Source organism: Fusarium coffeatum (assembly GCF_003316985.1).
Source record: "Fusarium coffeatum strain FIESC_28 chromosome Unknown BRIP53273_contig_59, whole genome shotgun sequence".
NCBI classification, from domain to species: domain Eukaryota; kingdom Fungi; phylum Ascomycota; class Sordariomycetes; order Hypocreales; family Nectriaceae; genus Fusarium; species Fusarium coffeatum.
The window spans coordinates 137,957-157,720 of NW_022157855.1; the positions used below are offsets into that span (position 1 = coordinate 137,957).

At 46.7% G+C, this 19,764-nt stretch overlaps 8 protein-coding genes across 8 annotated transcripts; 3 read left to right on the plus strand and 5 right to left on the minus strand.

The window, feature by feature from the left end:
• Positions 1-589: 589 nt before the first annotated feature.
• FIESC28_02720 (uncharacterized protein) lies at positions 590-2,226 on the minus strand (the record flags this gene model as incomplete). Its single annotated transcript, XM_031156869.1, has 2 exons — positions 590-1,804; positions 1,855-2,226. The coding sequence occupies 2 exons, from the start codon at positions 2,224-2,226 to the stop codon at positions 590-592; spliced, it is 1,587 nt and encodes a 528-aa protein (XP_031019115.1).
• Positions 2,227-2,540: 314 nt separating this feature from the next.
• On the minus strand, positions 2,541-3,356 carry FIESC28_02721 (uncharacterized protein; the record flags this gene model as incomplete). Its single annotated transcript, XM_031156870.1, has 1 exon — positions 2,541-3,356. The coding sequence occupies one exon, from the start codon at positions 3,354-3,356 to the stop codon at positions 2,541-2,543; it is 816 nt and encodes a 271-aa protein (XP_031019116.1).
• A 998-nt stretch (positions 3,357-4,354) lies between these two features.
• Positions 4,355-4,859, plus strand: FIESC28_02722 (uncharacterized protein; the record flags this gene model as incomplete). Its single annotated transcript, XM_031156871.1, has 2 exons — positions 4,355-4,357; positions 4,584-4,859. The coding sequence occupies 2 exons, from the start codon at positions 4,355-4,357 to the stop codon at positions 4,857-4,859; spliced, it is 279 nt and encodes a 92-aa protein (XP_031019117.1).
• A 576-nt stretch (positions 4,860-5,435) lies between these two features.
• FIESC28_02723 (uncharacterized protein) lies at positions 5,436-6,962 on the minus strand (the record flags this gene model as incomplete). The annotated part of the gene is made up of 1 exon (XM_031156872.1): positions 5,436-6,962. One exon carries the CDS (start codon positions 6,960-6,962, stop codon positions 5,436-5,438), a length of 1,527 nt encoding a protein of 508 aa, XP_031019118.1.
• A 1,031-nt stretch (positions 6,963-7,993) lies between these two features.
• Positions 7,994-11,667, minus strand: FIESC28_02724 (uncharacterized protein; the record flags this gene model as incomplete). The annotated part of the gene is made up of 7 exons (XM_031156873.1): positions 7,994-8,122; positions 8,171-8,428; positions 8,482-8,940; positions 8,996-9,128; positions 9,183-9,268; positions 9,326-10,116; positions 10,173-11,667. The coding sequence occupies 7 exons, from the start codon at positions 11,665-11,667 to the stop codon at positions 7,994-7,996; spliced, it is 3,351 nt and encodes a 1,116-aa protein (XP_031019119.1).
• Positions 11,668-12,778: 1,111 nt separating this feature from the next.
• Positions 12,779-15,004, plus strand: FIESC28_02725 (uncharacterized protein; the record flags this gene model as incomplete). Its single annotated transcript, XM_031156874.1, has 5 exons — positions 12,779-12,887; positions 12,936-13,498; positions 13,998-14,187; positions 14,243-14,476; positions 14,535-15,004. The coding sequence occupies 5 exons, from the start codon at positions 12,779-12,781 to the stop codon at positions 15,002-15,004; spliced, it is 1,566 nt and encodes a 521-aa protein (XP_031019120.1).
• A 186-nt stretch (positions 15,005-15,190) lies between these two features.
• On the plus strand, positions 15,191-16,666 carry FIESC28_02726 (uncharacterized protein; the record flags this gene model as incomplete). The annotated part of the gene is made up of 1 exon (XM_031156875.1): positions 15,191-16,666. One exon carries the CDS (start codon positions 15,191-15,193, stop codon positions 16,664-16,666), a length of 1,476 nt encoding a protein of 491 aa, XP_031019121.1.
• Positions 16,667-16,870: 204 nt separating this feature from the next.
• FIESC28_02727 (uncharacterized protein) lies at positions 16,871-18,052 on the minus strand (the record flags this gene model as incomplete). The annotated part of the gene is made up of 2 exons (XM_031156876.1): positions 16,871-17,478; positions 17,530-18,052. The coding sequence occupies 2 exons, from the start codon at positions 18,050-18,052 to the stop codon at positions 16,871-16,873; spliced, it is 1,131 nt and encodes a 376-aa protein (XP_031019122.1).
• Positions 18,053-19,764: the final 1,712 nt, after the last annotated feature.

The following is a 19,764-nucleotide window of genomic DNA, read 5'->3' on the forward strand; positions in this document are numbered from 1 at the left end:
CAGAAGCTCGACGGTTAGTCTAGAAAGGATATTATTATGGGCGGTTTGCCTACCAGCCATCCAGGCCTGCCTACCACCATCTGGCGGCGTACTCGCAGGCTTGAACGCGTCAACAGGTTCATCTCTTATAGCTGGGATTGAAGCAACATCGGATACAGGATTCTCCCCGGTTCCAATGTTTTCTCGAGAAAACGAGGAACGACCATTCTCTAGGTCATTTGATTTGGGTTCCATTTCACTCAGAACGTCGTCGTAATTCGAAGGAGTATAAACACTGTCAATCCTCTGGTTTCACTTTGGCTTTGTATGTAAAGATAAAATAGATAAAAAGCACATAGGAGAGCAAAAGAAAAGTGAATCGAGAAGTGAGATTATAAGTGTCGTAAAATAAGAGGCTTTGCAGTTTTATTCCCACTGGTCACTTGGTGACCACCAATCAGTCTTCCTGCAGGTCTAAACCCAATACAGTTACAAAACCCGACGGATCTCTCATTATTAGACTGACTAATGTTATCGATATTGGATATCCACCACTGTGTAAACGGACAAATCGGTACATGATACCCTTTACATGTACGCATTAATTCCGTCAGCCCTCAAGATCCTCTGGCTTACCCATAATGTTACCAAGGTCCTTATCGGCACTCTCCCATTCAGCCTCAACCACACTCGCCACCCACGATCCTCTAGGCTTCAGCTTGAACGTGAACTGTTTCGGTTGAACCATAACCCAAATGGCTTCCATATCCATACAGTCCACCTCCTCCATCATTTCAAAGTCAAATGCCCAGATCATAGCAGCAACATTGGCGAAACCTCCGTCCAAGGCCACCCGCTTTCCCTGACAGCTCCTTCGACCTTGACCAAACACAGGTATTGGGAGAGAAGTCTTCATTTGGTCCCCGTCGAGCCATCGCTCGGGAACGAATTCCTCGAGATCACCGAGTGTTGGATCAAAAGCTGCTGCATCGCGGCCGATGGACCATGCGTTGGCCACGACTGTTGCGTTCTTCACAATCTTGATACCTTGGTAGTCATCTTGTTCATCAGCTCGACGTGGGATACCTCCAGGTGAAACAGGCCTCCAACGCATAAGCTCAGCAACAATGGCGTCGATGTAAGCCAGCGAAGATCGATCTGAGAAGCGAGGTAGTCGATCACGTCCTATCACAGCGTCCAATTCGGCCTGGGCGCGCTTGATGAAGTCCTTGTTGGCAGCCACGGCAGCAGCGAAGAGCCAGAGGAGAGCCCGGGGGCTGGTCTCCATACCACCCTGGACGCTCGTTGCAAGATTGTAAGCGAGATCGATGTCTGGAACAGGTTCTTTGGAGTACTTTGCCGCGGCAGCACGTGCTTGCTTCGTAGCATTCCATCCAAGGCTCTTATCACCAAGTTCCAGGAGATATAAGTAAACCTCCTTCTGTTCTTGAAATATCTTATCGGCAGCTTTGTGCCAGGGTGAAATGAATGCTGGGAGGTGACGCAAAAAGGGAAAGATGTCGGGGAGACCAGGGTTGGCTGCAACGTGGGTAGCTTTAGCCTGCGTCTCCATAATTCTGTGGAAAAGAGGGTCATCAACAGTTGGAACGCGGAAACCGTAGTGGAGAGCAAGAATGACGCTTGATTGCGTACGCTCGAGGAGAGGGTAAATATCTGCGCTGGAAACAACTGAGGATTTGCTGTCGGATAACTGAAGAAGATCTCTGAGGAGCTGCTTTGCTTCGAGTTCCATGACCGGCTGATAGCGTGGTGCAGCGATGACACCAAGTGATGGTGACAAGATTCGCTGATGAAGCTTTAGATGCTATTCACAGTTAGTCTTTGATTCTATAGTATCATTCGTGGCTATCATACAGCATCCATATCATGCATCACGGTAAAGCGCGACTGGCCCTTCCCCGCACCCGAGATCATCTCCATGCTGACTGAACTGGGGCGATTGCTGTACCATTTACCTCTTCTGCTCAGCAGCTCTGTCGATGCATCAGCTGTATTTAGAATGACCATCGGCAAGATTCCAAAGAGTTTTGGCGTCGCGATGGCGCCTTTTTCTTTGGCCCAGGCGTCCCATCTTAGTAGAGGCTTCTCAATGGGCGAGCTGTGAAGATCACCGATGAGGGCCAACCTGGCCAGCTTTTTTTCGCCCTTGGTAGACGATGTAAAGTACCATAGTGTCACAATGGCAGCAATGCCGAGGACCGCAAGCGAGGTTGAGGTATCAGCCATGGTGAGCTGCGATGGATGGGTGTCTGAAGTGTTCAACATGCAAAGTGCGGGCAATTACATTGCCGTAAGCAATAGGATTTCTCGTATTTCGAAGCACGCACGTGTCCGAGAATACAAATTGGGAATTGTTTCCAGGGATCCATCCGCACCCTTGTGATTTTCTCTATGTGGCAAATGCCCCGAAACTCCGCCGTGCCTTGCGCCAAGTCAGCCCTGCTAATAGCGCTAGTGTTAACTATTGCTCCATAGTAATGCCAACAGTCGTCGTTAATGTTAACAGACTTTAGTGCTACTTAACAAAATGACCTTTACATCTAGTCATCCTCCCCAGGAGCCCAGGCCAGGTACCTCTCCGAAGGCTCATAGCGAAGCTCAAACCCAACCTTTCTCAAAGTCATCCTCATCACATAGCCCACAGCACCTTCTTCATCCTGTATCCACTTGACCCTTCCCCACTGTTCGTCAGATTCATCCTCCCTCCGAAACCTGCATTGTCCAAAGTCTATCATGAAGACATCATACTTATCGTCTTTTGGGACAATGATGAAGTTGTCAGGGCGGACGTCGGCGTTAAGAATCTCGTGATCGTCGAGTACGTGGACTATTTGGATGGCTTGATCAACGATGCCTTGCCATGATTCTTTTGGTGCGTTGTCGGCCAGGGTTGTTAGTGAGAACCCTGAAAGATATTGTAATAGAACACCTTTCGGTCGATAGATGTCTCGCTGTTGTGGACTGAGTTCCACATTGGGTAGATCGGTGTCGAGAGCGACAACAGCCAAGAGATGAGGAATAAATATCCCCTGAAACTTCTGCAGACGAGAATATGTCGCAACTTCCGCATCAAAGCACTTCCGCATTTCAGCGGTGAGAAAAGCCTCATTCTCAGCGGCATCCCAATCCTCCTCTGTCTCGTCCTGAAAGTCTGGTACAGTTCGTAGCTTTTCCAGAAACTCTTCGATCTTTCCAGAGCTCAGGTTTCTCCCAAATTCTTGCTCGATATCTTCACTCCATACATCAATACCATTGTCTTGACGGATCTGTTGCGCACCTCTCCGATCAAACATTTTCAAGAAAGCTTCGTCACCTGTTTCGAGGCTGGGAGAAGATCCCTCGATCGTGACCACCATGCTGCAGGACAATGTCCACGGGCTCGTTTGTCGCTTAATGTCAACTTGCAGTTTCGTATTCTCATTGTCAACGGAATTGATAGCCAGGCGGATATTATGTCCCGTCGGATATATGATTTCGGCGACACCAGACGCCTCCGTATTTAGTTCCACCATTGGAGAAAGTCGTCTTTGTTGATTGTTTGAGTTTGGTTGTTATGGGCTCACAAAACCGAAATCTAGGATCTTCTATCTGAGTTTTTTGAAGGTCAGTTTTCAAGCCGCACAATCAAGGAGCTTAATTCTGAGTTGTCGCCTGATATGTCAGGCATGACAAACCCAGAAACGTCGATGCTGTGTAACCAACTTGCGAGGTCAAGTGATGGTGGGGCTTACCAGAGGTTTGATCCGCTGACATTCATTTTTCATCTAATACGAGGTGTCAAGGTGCCAATATAGTTAATCGTCGTGAGCCTAAGCGGCGCAATAATAAAGTCACTCAGACCGGCGCTTAGCTTAGACATTAATGACGCCCTAAACTTTGGAACAAACAGCTCTTCCAACAAGTAATCTTCTCTATTACCTAACACTGACATGTCATAACAAACGCCTCACATGATGGGGTGACATCAAAAAAAAGTGAGGCTTCTGCATGACCTTAGTCAAGAAAAGATTCGCAGCCAAGTTACATACATCCTCCCTCATCATACATGTGGCGGCCAATATTGCGCCATAATTGTCACATTATTGGTGGCCAAACGCCTTATGATGTTAATTCATAACATCAGATCATAAGCTGCATACAATATTGAAAGCTGATCTTTCATCTACGGTCATCGGCAGTCACTGCTTCATATGAGGCCGCGGGCCTTGACATGTGAATGATCGCGGAGAAGGTTTATTAATGAGAACAATTCCGGGTTTTACTCAAATGTGATCCTGACGCACACCACACTAGCGACTAAGATCCTTCAATCAAGGTTCATCTACCTTAGAAAGTTCTCAGCTCAATCTTCATCATGGTAGGTCGCCATCTCTCTTCTCTCTATTGCGGAACAAAGGAGTTATCTTAGGAAGGACAGGCTACTAAGATAAATTGGCCTAAGTGCTAGCCTAACCTTGCATAAGATGTGGAAAGTGGTTCATCTCGTAGGCTCTCTGAGGTTAAAATTACGGTCACTTGTCGTCCCTACAACAAAAGGGTCCCCCAAACTCAATCTTCTCCACTGTTCCTGACATGATCTTCAGGGTAAAAAGCAGAAGGTCTCAGACTATGTCAACAATCTTGACCCCAAGAAAATGACAGGCAACTGGACGCCTGCCGGGACCTGGCGCCGCATTCACGGCGACACCAAGTCATCAACTGGCGGCAAGTGGCACATGGAGACCATGACCACATCCACTCAACCTGCCAAGTACAAAGTTAAACTTGTTGAGGATGCTTCGACAATTTGGACCAAGGAGTATGATAGTGAACCAACCTTTGAGAAGATTGTGGAGGATGTGCAAGCGGCCAAGGGTTGAGAGAGAATGTGGACTTTGTACTTTGGTGACATATGTTAAGACCATAAGCGAGATACCTAAAGCCCTAAAGTAAATGTTGCATAGGTTATCCTAAACTAACCCAAACCCCTCAACCGGAACGCCTCTCTTCTTCAGTGCCTCCTCTGACATACGTGGGTCTGTCGCTTCAAGGGGTGGCCCTACCTTTCTCCAACACGGTAAACCACTCGAACCTATGTTCTGCGCATATTCATTCTCAAGAGTAACATTGTCCAGCCGGGGATCAGTCCCCCGAAGAGGTTGACCTTCTTTGTAAAAGGCAGTTGTGTAGCAGTGTGAATCTCAGATTGGCTTCCAACCATCAAGGTCGTTTCCAAGAAGGGCATTCCCACGGGACAGGCCAGGTTTATAGCAGGCCCCTATAACAAGATATCCAGCTAAAGAGAGGTCTCAAAACTATCGGTGAGCGTAGCCCGAGCAACACGGCTATGATATCACCCCTGCGGCTTTGGGGGGGGGTACCCGGACGAAATGCTCGTTTTGGGTCTTAGCAATGCCTATCGCTGTGTTCCCTGTTGGTACCGATGATATGAAGTGTCAATCATTCAGCCGGAAATCTTCCAGATCCTCAACTGCATCGCTCGTGCCATTTAACCAGCGACGAATCTTCCATCTCCAATCCTGTAAAGAATGAAACGACATTTCGTTGAGGACTCGAAGCTTCTGCAGACTATAATCCCTCACGGCCCCGTAGGTTAGCGCCATTGTTAGTCTATCAAGATGATTGTCGTCTTGATGGGAATTGTGGCTGGTGAAAGCGTTGACCATGTCTACAAATTGCTGCCGGTACTCAATGTCCGTCTGTGAGATCACCTTTTGAGGTAATAGGATTGGGTCGCAGTCTAATTCATCGCATGATATCCCCCCTGTCTCTAGTACTCCAGGCTCAATTAGATACGCCGAGGGCGTAGAGAATGGCGCGACATGGCAGTCGATGACTAGCGAGCTGAGAGGTCTATCCAAATCAGCAACCCAGCTCGGTCTCGCGGCCGCGTTGCAATGATGTAGAAATTCGAGATTCTTTTGTGTTTCGATGTGTTGAAGGCAGATAGATATGAGGACATCTTTGGCAGACTTTGTATAGTCTGGCGTGATTGCCAGGGCGAGATAAGGCGCTACCAATCCTTGCAGAGCATAAATTCTGTCTCGTGGGTTGGAGCATTCATATTCTCGGCTGACACCTATCATCTCGATCCAATTGTTCTTACCCTTAACTTCCACGCAACCCAAAGCTTTACTTGCCATCATATCTGCATTTAAGCTAAAGGATGTTTCATCTAGGAAACAGTCATGTGGGAGAGGTTTACCGAACAGTATAAAGCTCAAGGAGTCTTTATAGACGGCCCATGACATCTCCTCCTTTCCTAGCTTCACAATGCATGCCTTCTGGTTTGCCAAAATAATCTCCTGAAAAGTCCACAGACGCTTATGCCAGTCCAATGCAACCAGTTTTTCAATAGCTAGCCACTGGGCTCCACCCAATGGCAGAGGGTCAGCAGTCTTCAGAATACGTTTGTCAGCTGTAACCCTGCACGTGAAAACGTGTTTGCCGTGGATATAATCCATAGTTGCTGATTCAATTTGCTCTCCAGCCCAGCGTACAGTCTCCATAGCCATGGTGCTCCAGGATGCCTCAGGGCCCAGCCATACTACCACGCTTTTAGCATAGCGGTATATATCCTTCATGCACTGCACTTGAGCAGCTCGCTCTGGAAGGTCTCGCTGATTGATGCAGATAGAATCACACCAGAGGACGCGTCTCTTATCCTGACGTCGAAGGGCCTGGAGCACTAATGCTAGGTTGCGCCCGATATCAAGGCTTCCCGATTCCACATCCGAGGAAGGGTCTTCTAGCGATTGGCATGTCGACAGAGAAATAGAGACTGGGTCACTTTGATCGCCCCAGTGGTAGGAAAGGGCTTTAAATTGCGGTATCTCATCTCCCTCCACAGAGAAATACTTGTGAGTGATGGTGCCAGCAAGTACATCTCCCGCTAGTCCAGGATGCAGTTCCAGAAGCCGAAGATCCAGAGGCCGCAACGAGGCATATTCGAAACGCGGCATTTGGAAAGACTGGCGTTGTTCTCGAGCTGTTAAATAGCTCAAATGATTGAGGGTGGATTATGGGATATTTGCTTCAGGTTTCGCGGGGTAACCCGTATCGAGTTGACACATTTGTTCAGTGAACACCTATTGATAAAGAGACAGAGAAAACAGCCCAGTGAGGCTGTGCATAGTAATCTTCGGAGGATTACTAGCTTCGTACTAACTACTTCTGGCGATTCTCCCACATTCTTCCCTCTTGGCTTGTGTACAATAGTTTACGATAAATCTAGCGATTGATGTAAGACTATTCTTTATCAAGATATAGACAAATCAACAGAAACTTTTGTAAAAAGTGGTGTAATAAAAATAGAAACACCCAGTGGAGCCAGCGCATGAATGCTGCAGTGCTACTCGTTCGTTTGTATGCAAGCTGGAAATAAGCGCGAAGAACCAACATTGACCGTGGCTCGCCTACAACGTTACTTAGCTGATAGAGACTACAAATCTCGCAAACGCCCGCTCAATCTCACTTTAAAATTATTTTTTCGAGACATCCAAGAACAAGATGGGTGATTTAAGCCGGGTGCTACAGGCTGCAAGAGCCAAAAAAGCGAAGTACAAAGTTGTCTTGAACATCAACCTTGGGCGAAGAGAAGGCCACAGCGAAAGGATAGCACTGATCCGATGACCTAAACGAAGACTAAATCAAGCAAAGCAACTTCAGAACCTTGCCCAACAAGCTATTCATGGATGAAATCACTTCTATACTGGAATCTATTCAAAAAGGCATATGTATATTCCAGGTGAAACTGAAACTTTGAGGCAACTACTACTTTATGAATACTATCCGTACAGAATTCGGCTAAGTCCCTGTTTTCTTATTATGTACTGCTTCCTTAGTGCTTGGAATCCGTCTTGGGAGAAACGATAGACGATAAATGTAAGAAGTGCAGCTGGGACGGTAAATAACAGCACCTCAAGACCGAATCTACCAGGCATAGCTTTCTCTTGTATTGATAGTAAAGCTGCAGCCACAGTTATAGGGGAAATTACCTTGAAGTGGTGATATTAGTAACAATGACATTACGATACTGATAGGGTAAGGTACTAACATGAAGTAAGAGATCCGTTGCAGCCTGGGTTCGTTCTGCGCTTCTGGTTTGCATAGTTGATACGAACTACTCCAGTTATCATTTAAGCTCTACGAGAAGGTTGGAAGGACTTACGCGTTGAATGTAAATGTTGCACTCGGGGTCTAGTTTTTTGAGCCTTGTATGTGAGATTCGTAAACGTGAAACCGTTCGATTGATGCGGAGACGGATTCGTTTCTCGGCCGGGCTCTCACACCGATCCTTATAAGGATAGCGATCCCAGCAATTTATTGTCTCTTGAAGAGAGTTGGCGAGCTTCTTGACGATATGCCCAGTCGAAGTAAGCCAACGGGAAGTTTCTCCAATATCCCCATCGGTGTCGATCTTGCCGGTCTATCGTGCAGTTCTTGGTTAGCTATGAAAGACCCTTGTGAACTTTATCTTACATATTCCCCGACTCTCCGGGCAATAGAGCTGACTGTAGTCTCCCATTCACTTTCAAAAGCTTCTAGCTTTCTCTCAAGTTCAATTTGCAAACACTCCATGATGTCATGTTGCAAAGGATAGACATCATGTAAATCGTTCAGGTTGAGCTTGTTTTCCCAACCTCCGAGTAGAGCAGCATCATCAAAGTGTGGATGATGATATGTATCCTGGAAGCAGTAGCCTATCCATGTCTTGTCACTTTTGACCTTAAGAAACAGTGAAATATGTGCCTCGCACAGATAGTCACCCTGTCTAGATCTTGGCCGATCTAGGTGTTCTTCCTCGTTTCCCAGCTTGATGACAGCTCTGACTGGGGATCCATCTGCTTTCAGTCGGAAGTCTCGTGGAGGTTTGGATGTATTCCGCCAGGAATATAAAGGTAGATGAACAGAAAGTTCAAAGGTATGCGATATATCTGCCTACAGACCGTAAGTACAGTAGCCGGATTTAGAATATACTTTGATAAGTACTTACCGTTGTACTGATGATGATGAGTGGTTTGAAAGCCATGTGTAGATATAGGGCTTCGCCCAAACCATCGCTTTGTCCTTGGCGTGCTGTTAGCATCAGCGCAGCCATAGAGTAACTGTCGAGATTTCTGATAAACCTATTAATCTGTTAGTATTGGGACAATACGTTACTCGGTCCAGGTTTCTCTTACGTCAATCGCCGGTTTGCAAGGATTGTGCCTTGTTCTGTGGTACTGGTACTGGCATTTCCATCGATACCCGTGAACGGTTCGGACTGCTATTGGTAACATTAGTATGTTCGCTTGTGGCCTGGAATCCCCTGAAGGCGTCCTACCTCGTCTCGTAGCTTCAAATACAGTTGCCCCGTGGTGAGACCTCCATGAGATGAGACTTTGTGTCCCCTACTATGAAGATCAAATATTTGGCCGACAATTCTCTCTGGAACTTTCCAGTTAGTTTCGTCGAAATCTCTTGGTGTATCTGTTGGCATTAAGGTCGACAGAAACCAGGCTTGTTCTCGTCGTCGTGACTGAGTCCCGAAAGTCATCATGAAGCGCTCAATAAGAGTTTGCGCGTTCAGATCTCGAAGCTTGACGTTATTCAGGTATCCACCGCTGATGCCATCATGAATTACTGGAGGCCACTGTTCCAACTCCAAGTGTGATATCCCGTAGTCGCGGACTTTTGACCCAGAACTGGTAGGAACATTATTCGTTGCATCATTGTGGACCGTGAAGTCCGGGCTTCCCTTCGACAGAGTAGTGTGATAGCCATTTGCTACTGGCCATTTCAACAATTCGCGCTTCAGTCTTTTCAGAAGTTCCAACTCTCCTCTCCAGTTCCCCTTCCATTCCCCTTCGCTTGTTGTTAAACTTTTTAAGGCCGGTGCGTGCGTTTTTGGCTTTAATTCCGCTTTAAGCGGTCGGCTTGGTAAGTCAATGTTGTTGGGCACCGGTTCGTGTCTAGGAAGTTGGATTTGAGTGGTATGGGAGGAAGCCGACTTGATGTTGAACAGTAGGTCTTCTGTGTTAACCATTTGTACATACGGCTCATGATCATACGATGCTACGATGACCCCTTGCAGTTGCCTATCACGGACGACCCAGGTGCCCGAGCAACCTTGCCCTATTTAGACAGTCAATCATCCATTAGTTCGGGTGGCAAAGGGCTCTATAATGTACCTAGCGGCTGTGTAATTCTGATTTTCCGAGTCTTGAATTGAGTCCCGTGAATGAAAAACGACATGGTTCCTGGGAGAAGAAACCCTTGCCGCAGGTCATCGTTGCCAAGCAGTAACTGGACTGGTCCCTCAGGAACGTTGTGTCCCAGGGCGTTGATAGTAATATTATGACAGGTTTCCGTTGTGTATGCATTCTGTAGAGTCTTAGTGTGCTGGACACTCCAGAGCGAGAAGTCGGAGCCGAGAGCTGCTTCATCCGACAGTCCATGAACTTGAGGATTTGGTAGAAGTTCTTGCTGAATCATTACGCCCATTTCAGATGACATAAAGTAACGGGTTTGGAGAAAGCTAGTCAAGCCAAGCGCTGAAACCTGGGTCCATCGGTGAACTCTGTTGATGCTTGTAGCTGTATCAGGCTCATGAAGTCTCGGTCCAGTTCTGGTACCCTCCTTTCGATATGTTTCTGATATCGTCCCCTCATCTTCTTCGTCCGATGAGAGAGAACAATCTAATGACTCGTCATCGGATGATATGTCGCCAGTTTGGCTATCCACATCATCGTCCACGAACCATTCCAACATTCCATGAGCAGTAGTCACGCCAAATCCTTTACCATTGACGTGAAGAATGCCTCCTATTCGAGAAAGCCGCTGGCTCGTTATATTTCCATCTCGCATGATAGTGGCACAACAAATCAATCCGCATGCTGAGACCCCCTTGGGCTCCTCAACATGTAAGTATAGCGTGGTGTTTCCATCGAGATGATACATGTGGTCCGCGTCGAAGTCTAGTCCCAGTACCCCGGAGGAGCTCTCCAAAGCGGAGAGTCTTGGGCCGCCGAAATGAACTTCGGCTTCTCCGAAGTCTTCTAGGAAGAGCCACTCAAGCTCGTTCACAAACTTCTGGACACTCTTTCTCCATCTTTCATGACCATACAAAATCCAGATACAAGGTGATAGCTTCACCTTGTTGGAAGCTTCCACGCGGCCAGACATTCGAAGTTCCGGGGATATCGACAACCCGCCTCGACTTCGAAATGTTCTGCTACTTCTCATCTTCTTCTCAAACTCCTTGATGTCTGTACATAGCCGGGGGCGCACTTGTTGCTCCCAGCGGTCGATGTGTATCTGGTGCGGGCGTACCTTGTCTTCCAAGCCAACATAGAGATCAGAGGAACCTCTAAATTGATACATGAAATCTGGACTTGGAACGCTGTACTCATGGGTTTCAGTACAAAGTAGGGTCGGATCATCAGGGAGTCCTGGTGAGGACTTCTCAAACAGCTTGTTCATCTTCTGATGTAAGGCTTCCGGCTGGGGTATGGAGAGCTTGTCCATGACTGTTGCAGCAGCATGAGTGCAGTTCAGAGCAAGCGTAATCAGGTTACCCTTGATTCCGATCTCTGGCTGGGTGCTCGAATAACTAACAAGTTCATTTGAGCATGGCCTGTCTGCTGGAGATGTCTGTACCTCATCTTCGCGTATCTGGCCAAACATTGTGTGAGGAAAATGGGCTTCCTGGGAAGCAGTATGAGACGAGGCTTTGTGCGATCCAAATGATAGATAATATGTTCATTCTGGTCTCAGCATTGTGTCTGGCCTGGCTTTCATTTCTCTTCTCTTCAAGAGAGCCGCCAAATAGAAAAGGTCATCTGGTATTGAATGGACAGAGACCAGTAGGGAAATTGATGGGAAGAAGACTAGAGACAAGCCGTGGCTGGCCACAAGTTTGTCAAAGGGTTTCTATAGAGTGGGTTGGTAAATGTGCAGACCATTGCTGGCCTCAAAAGTGGTGTCATAAAGCGAGACGCAAAATTGATTGGTGAATGAATATACTCAATACGCCTGGCTTCATAGCGAGGGAATGAATTGCGTCAGCGCTAACGCAGTCCTTGATAGTATACACACAATGAAACTAACTCACTACCAAATCGGAAGGCGCCAGGTAATAACAAAGTTGTTGTGGCGCTTCCAAGGGCGCACAGCATTTACAAGAAATCACAATAACAATACCAAGTCTGAGCCGAGTCTTGCCTTAGGATATCAGAAGAATTGACTATCATAAGCACAAGGACCGAAATAGGTTAAGTCGTCTTATGCCAGTTTAGATGAGCATCTAGACAACTTTATTTTGTCAGCCTCAGTGTTAAAGGGTGATTGATTAATCTTTTACCCACCCAGCTCTGCTTGAATTTACCTTCCCTTCTCAGCACTTATCTTACACAGTCTTCTGAATTCCTTGTTTGACTCTCTTGGCTACCTACTTAGAACCAACATGACTGGGGCAAGTTCGCCCTGCCCCGACAGCCAGGTACTTTTTACAGCTATCTGGCCAGATGTGTCAATCAATGTGTCAAATATTCAGAAACACTATTCTGTTCTATTAAGATATTTCGGAGATCAGTTACAGACGCTTCAAGACAATCGTGATAGTCATACATTCTTCACGGCAGAAGATATTGGCAAGATCATACAATTGGTTAAATCCGTTCGCACCACATCAAAACAGCAGATACTGAAGGTGGTACGCGGAGGACTTCCATCTTCACTTGACAATCAAGACCAGCTGCAAAGATCTATCGATTTTGCGATTCGTCTATGGTCAACAATGAACCTTGGCGCATCCGAGATCGGTCGTCAAGATCTCCTTCCATGGCAAGACGGGCAACCTTTGCAGGAGCTAGTCTACTCACATTTCAAGGCCTGTCCAAGTACAGGTAATCGCCGTCCCTCTGATAGTCATATCAGTCCACATCTGACTGCAGAGAACCTTGCTAGCAACTATGGTTACGCTATTAACTGGACTCATGATCTTTCTGATCATCTCGCCATTGATTGGAAGTACAAAGAGATCACAGTTTACGAGCACAAGATCCATCTTTTCAACCACCTCCGTTTTCCTGACAATGCTATAATACCTGAGGATATCGTTGCAGAGGCAATCGATACGCTAAATCTCCTGTTTCCCTTTCAGGATGATGCTACCAAGCGGTTCTTGGACAAGGAAAAGAAGTTATTCTATGGCCTCGGCTTTTGTAATAGGCCCAGAAAGCTGGATCTGGATGATTACACCTTTTGGCGAGATAGGATCGAAGATCTCGGTTACATCTTGCGCCAACCTGCGGTTGGACTACATCAGCTGAGGCTTGACAAAGGTGGGAGCAACATGCTTCAGATATCTGCTTTCTGGATCACAGTTGTCCTGGGTTTGGTCACTCTAGTCAGCATAGCCTTTGCGGTGGGTGCTACTGTATACGGGGTAAAGCAGTACAGCATTTCCTTGAAGCAGTATGAACTTGCTGTTGCGGAGGCATGCCTTGATCCTGCTGTGAGAGTTCAACTAAAGAGGTTTTGTTACTAATCGATGTGGCATGACTACTGGGCTTTCGATACTTGATGGAAAAGCAATATTGTATTTCCACGGTCTGCCTTTTAACCTTGGAGGCTTGAAAATATACACTGAATGACAGAGTATAAATTAGGCTTCAATGGCATATCTGCAAGTATGACGCGTTCTTTTAAATCCCCGGCACAACGCCGGACTAGAGATGATCCATTCTTGTAAGGATGGAACAGCATCCATCCTTGCTCCGCGCCTCCGTGTTTTGCTGACGGCCAATCATCACCGAAGCGGAAGCTAGCCTCATCAGATCAAAAGCATATGGACGAGTACAAGCCTCGTTCAGGGCTAAATTTGCAGTGTATTCAGTCGGGGGGTTAGGGGGTTTGAAATTGCAGTGCATTGTAATTTCGTGTCTCAGCTTACCTAGCGTATCAAATCGAACATCTCACCGCTTCTCTTCCACACTGAATAAACAGCGACCCAGATGTCCATCTCAGATGGAACAGACTCAGGTAAAAGTCTCGAGAGGTCCGATATTCCTGACACTGAAAGTACCCATAGCGAATTTGGAGGGAGTGAAGATATGGACCTCAGGAATTTGCGTTCTGATACCAATGGCCGCGATCGGGTCTCCCAGTCTGTATTTCTTGAGGCAACAGAGGGTTCCATAAATGGTAAGTACAATTCTTTGTGGTCTTGCGGAGAATTGGGAAGGCTCATGCGATATAGCAATGCTCTTTGCTGGGGTCGTTGTCGCCGCTTCAGTTCGCCGGGCCGTCAACACTAACAAGGCTACTCGCCGTCCCAAAATTACGATTCCTCATGGCGAAACCGGCGGCTATACCTCGATTTCCAGGCCAACTCACACCGATAGATCCACGGCGCAGGATCATGGCGGTGATGGGGCAGGTACCGTTTCTGTACAGGCTCTCAACGTAGATCAACCCACAGCTCAGGATCCAGGTATGCAGAGATAGCCTTTATACACATTTGTTAGCTGTCGGCTAACCCTATGCCCTAGACATTGAAGGAGCAATGAATTGCGCCAATCTTATCAGAAATGATCTTACTCCCGAACACCACGCGCATATGCCAATCGCTCAATTTGATTCCTCGTTCGAAATGCATACATCCTTAGGAGAAACCACAGCTACGTCGCATAAAATGCAAACCCCCGACACTCTGAGAGCTTTGGAAGACAAAGTTGACCGTGATATGAGTAGGCCTTTGAACGGTCAATCCGATGAAACAGCGCCCAATACAGTCGCTCGACAACCCGTCAAAGTCCCCACCAACACAAGTATCTTGGGGTGTTTTAGCGACCCTCTTCGGTATATGTTTAGCCGATCACAGATTTACATACCGTTGCCATCCCGTTCACATATCCGTGTCCTCGCAATCCAACCTGGAACAAATGACGATGCTCTGGTGGCCTCCTTCAAGATCTTGGACTTGGACACACCAAACCTTCCATTTGAAGCTATTTCATAACAGTGGAGCGAGGGTGATGGTCAGAAGGCGTTCATACATTTCGAAGGCCAAGTGTTATCTATCAATGCGTATCTACGAAGTATTCTACTGCATCTTCGACTCGAACGACAAGCTAGGATAGTCTGGGCTGATGCTATCTGCATTAACCAAGCGAACCATGCGGAACGCCTTCAACAAGTCACCATAATGCAACGGATCTACTCTCAAGCGGCCAGAGTTGTTGGATTTGTTGGCAAGGACTATGTTCACGCTGGCAAGTGCTTCGAAGCTATCAAGGTGTTTACTACGGTATGGTTTGATGCTCAGAAAAGCTCCTGTGAAGGTACAGACGCCTCTTCCACTGCCGACAGCATTTATCCCGATATTATGAATGAGAAAAACATGGGTAGAATTGTTTCGATCTTTCAAAGTGGTTATTGGAAGCGGTTATGGGTGGTCCAAGAGCTGGTATCCTCCCGCAATGCGGTCATTCGATGGGGAGACGCCGAGATATCGTGGACTCTGTTAGGGCTCGCAACGACCTTGATTCGGAACAACCAAAGCTTGATGTCAATGTTTACTCGCATTGAGGCGTCAGGGGAGTCCACTAGCCCTTTCGGAGGAAGCATAAATGCTAGAACCGGTCTGATGAATGCTTATCTCATGTACCGAATGCCTTCACCCGAGTTTCGGGGCGATTCTATGTCGTTTTTGGACCTACTTCGACTAACGCGGAGGTTCGACGTGTCAGAACGGCTTGATCGAATATACGCCATTCTCGGCCTTCCGAGTCAACACACAGGACCAGGACGCGAGTATATATCCCCAAACTATCACTTACTACCAGAAGGGTTATACAGCCGCGTCTTTTACTGGGTTTTCCATACTCACGAGAATCCCCTAGAGATCCTCTCTGCTGTCCGTCACACAACACTGTTCTACCCTGACTATCCTACATGGATACCACAGTGGCATGTGAAGCCGATCAGAAGTATCAGTGGCTCTCATAGAGCTGACATGAAGTTTGATGCATCAGCTGGCTGGAACCCGGAAGATTCAGCCAAACTTATCTGGGAAACGAACAAGCGACGTTTAATCCTTCGGGGATTTATTCTCGGGTCGATCACATCGTTTCACTACGCGTTACCTCAAGTGAACGGTAACGATCCAGAGGTTGGGCATAAGCAACTGAAAGCGCATAACGTAAAGCTTGATGATTGGCTGTATCAAAATGTGAGCACCTATAGCGATGTCGAGCAGTTACCTCTAGTCCTGACAGCTGGTCAAGATTGGTACGGCAATATTTTAAGAGATCAAGCTGTGATGTTGAGGCATACCGAATCGTTTCAAAAGTGGAGGCGCGATATCTTCAAGAACATAGTGCCTCACGATCAAGACGCTGTTAGATACAGACAGGCTATGGGAAATGTGTGCGATGATCGACAGTTATTCACGGCGACTGGTCGCTTGCTGGGACTTGGCCCTGAACTTCTTCGGAAGGACGATGTAGTTTGTGTTGTTGCAGGAGGCCAAGTTCCTTATGTCTTGCGACCTGTTGGTCGCAATACATTTTATTTTGTCGGAGAGTGCTATGTTGCTGGTTACATGTTCGGAAAGGCAGTGGAGGACTGGAGGTCACAAACACAAACATCCTTTAACGTACGACAATTTGTACTAAAGTAGATAACCGCGAGGGTAGCTATTTTTCTTGGTTTCATGGTCGTTTTTTTACTGCCCTAAGTTTAGACTAATAATATATATCTGCATATTACCATTAGCCAGCATCATAAGCTAGCTGTTGGCAAGGCATACCTTGATCCAGCTACGAGAGAGAAACTCAAACATTTTTGTTCCTAATATTATTCCCTTCACTATGTAAAATAGGAACTATCTACCGTTCGAGCTTGGACGCTTCATCAAACGTTTCACCGACCCCCAATGACTGCCAGTCCTCTTCAGTTCTCCCAAACCTTTAGTTTGTCCCTGTTTGAGGCCCTCTTTCTGAGTGTCCGACTCCTTGACATGACATGTAACCACCATCTTGAGCAGATAGACTTCTTGGCCTAACCCACTATCGTCCATTCTTCTCAAAGCGGGCTCGAATACCAAGCTTACGGGGGCTCCGTTTGGAAGCGCCTCGCTCTCCGAATCCAGTTCCATTATACTATCGTCAGTCTTCGTTGGACTCGACAGATTACCCCCATAGTATAACTCCAACCCAGAGTCTTGTGTATGCATGAGCATGTCAAACTCCACAGCATATGCCCAAATCATGTTAACTGGCTTGATAAGCTCTATCCTTCTCACACCACTTCCAACAAGTCCCACCAAAGTGTTCATTAGCTGGTTAATACTATCACTCTGAGCCATGTCCCCGGTTTTATCCTCGCGTGTACCTCTAGTGGTTTGCAATAATGTACTTGTCTTGGCTTTCCATAGATCGAACTGGCGTTGTCTGTCTCGCTCCGGAGCAGAAGCGGATGACTTGGATGGCCCTGGTCAGATGTCAGTCAATGATATTAAGCAGAGTAACTCGCCATACATACTTAGATACTCAGTGAGCTCGTGCATGGCTTCAGAAGGTTCCGCCCAAACGAATCTCCCAAAGACTTTTCGTGCTAGTAATCTCCATATATATGCGCGGACAGTCGCAGAAGGGTTTGAACCCAGTACAGCGAAAGGTTCCAAATTGAGTAATCCGGCCATCTCCTGGACCGACACGGGTGAGAGCTTGGCCTTCGGTGCCCAGCTGCTGAAGTATTGGTGGGCAAAATGCCTAATATCTTGTCGCAGGAATGTCATCTTATCAATAAAGAACTTGTTATCCAGCGAATTTGTTTGTTGCTCCGTAATGGAGCGTGCGCTCAGGAGTTCTTCGTTTCGTTTATAGAGCTCTTGATACTCTTCTTTGAGATCTGTCTCTTTTTCGAGGGCTTGTCTGAACTTGCGTTCTCTTTCCAAGCTCTGGTTCAACAGGTTTTCATACTTGGCCTTCTCGGCTTTTGTAATCTCAAGCTCCCGTCGAAGATTCTCCATCTCCTCGCTTTTACTGCCACCAAGTTCAACCATTGCCCGTTAATTCAGTCAGAATCGCGAAATAATTTCTTTCGAATTGAGTCAGACGCTTCGAGTAATGGTTATATTAAATAAAGTTGAACTACATCACAAAGTGGGTGAGGAGACTTAAGAGAGTCTTACATGGAGGTTTGTCGATGAGGACCGAACGTGTGTCAGCCCCGCTTATGCCCGGGCAGTGCAAACGGGGCTTTGACCGTCGCTCTGCATATACGATATGCTCTTCTAAGACAGCATCTCAATACCGATTCAGGAATAAGATGTTCTTGTAGGATTCTGTGTTCTGGATGGTGTTGTAGCTATTTTTGGTGCTTGTCTTGGTGCTACTGACCACCCATTGCTACCTCAGCGCAAGATCCATCCCATGTGGCGACAGGCTTGGTTAGGACTAGGTAAACTTGCAGTGAACAGGGTTGAAGTTGCAGTGAGAGCGCCCTCAGGGTGTCGGAAGAATTAGCCCCTGGAGGCATAAGAGAGGAAATAAATTGGTCAGTTTATGCTAACTTAGACTAGCAGTTAGTCTACTTTATTATGGAAGCCTAAGCCTTATAGGACAATTCTTCTGTTACCCATCTGGGCGCGCGTGTCATGGGAATGATCGGCTGTATTGTAGATGGGCTACTATCAAACAAGCAAGACCTGAGAAATGATTTAATCATTTATTGCAACCTGGGTATAACTGTTCATTGCTAGACTGTCTCCACTCCATCTGATCTGTGACTCGCTTTCTTTGCGCTCTCTGGTCTATCCGCACTTAACAAACCCCCTCTATCATACAGAATCAGCTCTTCTGGTCTTGTTGCAGTCCCATCAATCGCTGTCACTTTGATCGGGACCAGAGACCTGTCGACGAATATTCCTTTTGCACTACTGGAGGTACTTGGCAAAATATTTAACCATTTTATCTTCGTTTTGGCGGCGTGTAGAAGTGGCTGGGTGTGAGGCATGCAAGCAACGAGAATACCGACACCGGTTTCGATGTTGGACCAGACGATGATTCCCTGTGAATCGGCTTCATAGACATCCGTGTCAGATTCAAGTTCCAGGGATTGGGTTCAAGTGAAGGATCTTACCAGTCGCATTCAAGGTTTTATTGAAATCTAGCAGGGCCGGTATACGGATGCAGCTGACTGCGATAAGACTAATATTGGTTAGTTCTTCCAAGCATCAAGTACGATGGATCAATACTTACAATATTCCCACGCTAAACATGAGCATGATTCCAATCTTTTTTCTCGCTTTCAAACCAAGGTTATACAGCTGAGTTAACGGGAGAATAAACATCCAGACGTCCAATGCAACGTTGATACCAGCATGAGAAAGGATCAAGGCTTGAATGTCCAAATGCGGTCCTGAATCCGGATAACCATCCCAGCCCTCTTGTGACGGTTCGGTGGGGGCACTTTGGAGGCATGCAAGAATCAGAATGATTGTTGATGTGAGAATAGTAAACCCAATCGTCCATCTGATGATTGTGATAAATGTCGGGTCGGGAAAGATGCGGAGGAAGAAGAAGAGGATCGAGAGTTTGATTAGACATAGGCTGAGAACGTACGTAAACTCAACGACAAGAAGATACTACATCATTTAGTATCGACTGCGCAATCTGATATGGGTAATCTTACTATGAAGAATTTGGTTGTTGTTTCTTCACTTATTGTCCAGATATCGTGTCCCAGGCCATTCCATGTCACTGAAGAACGATT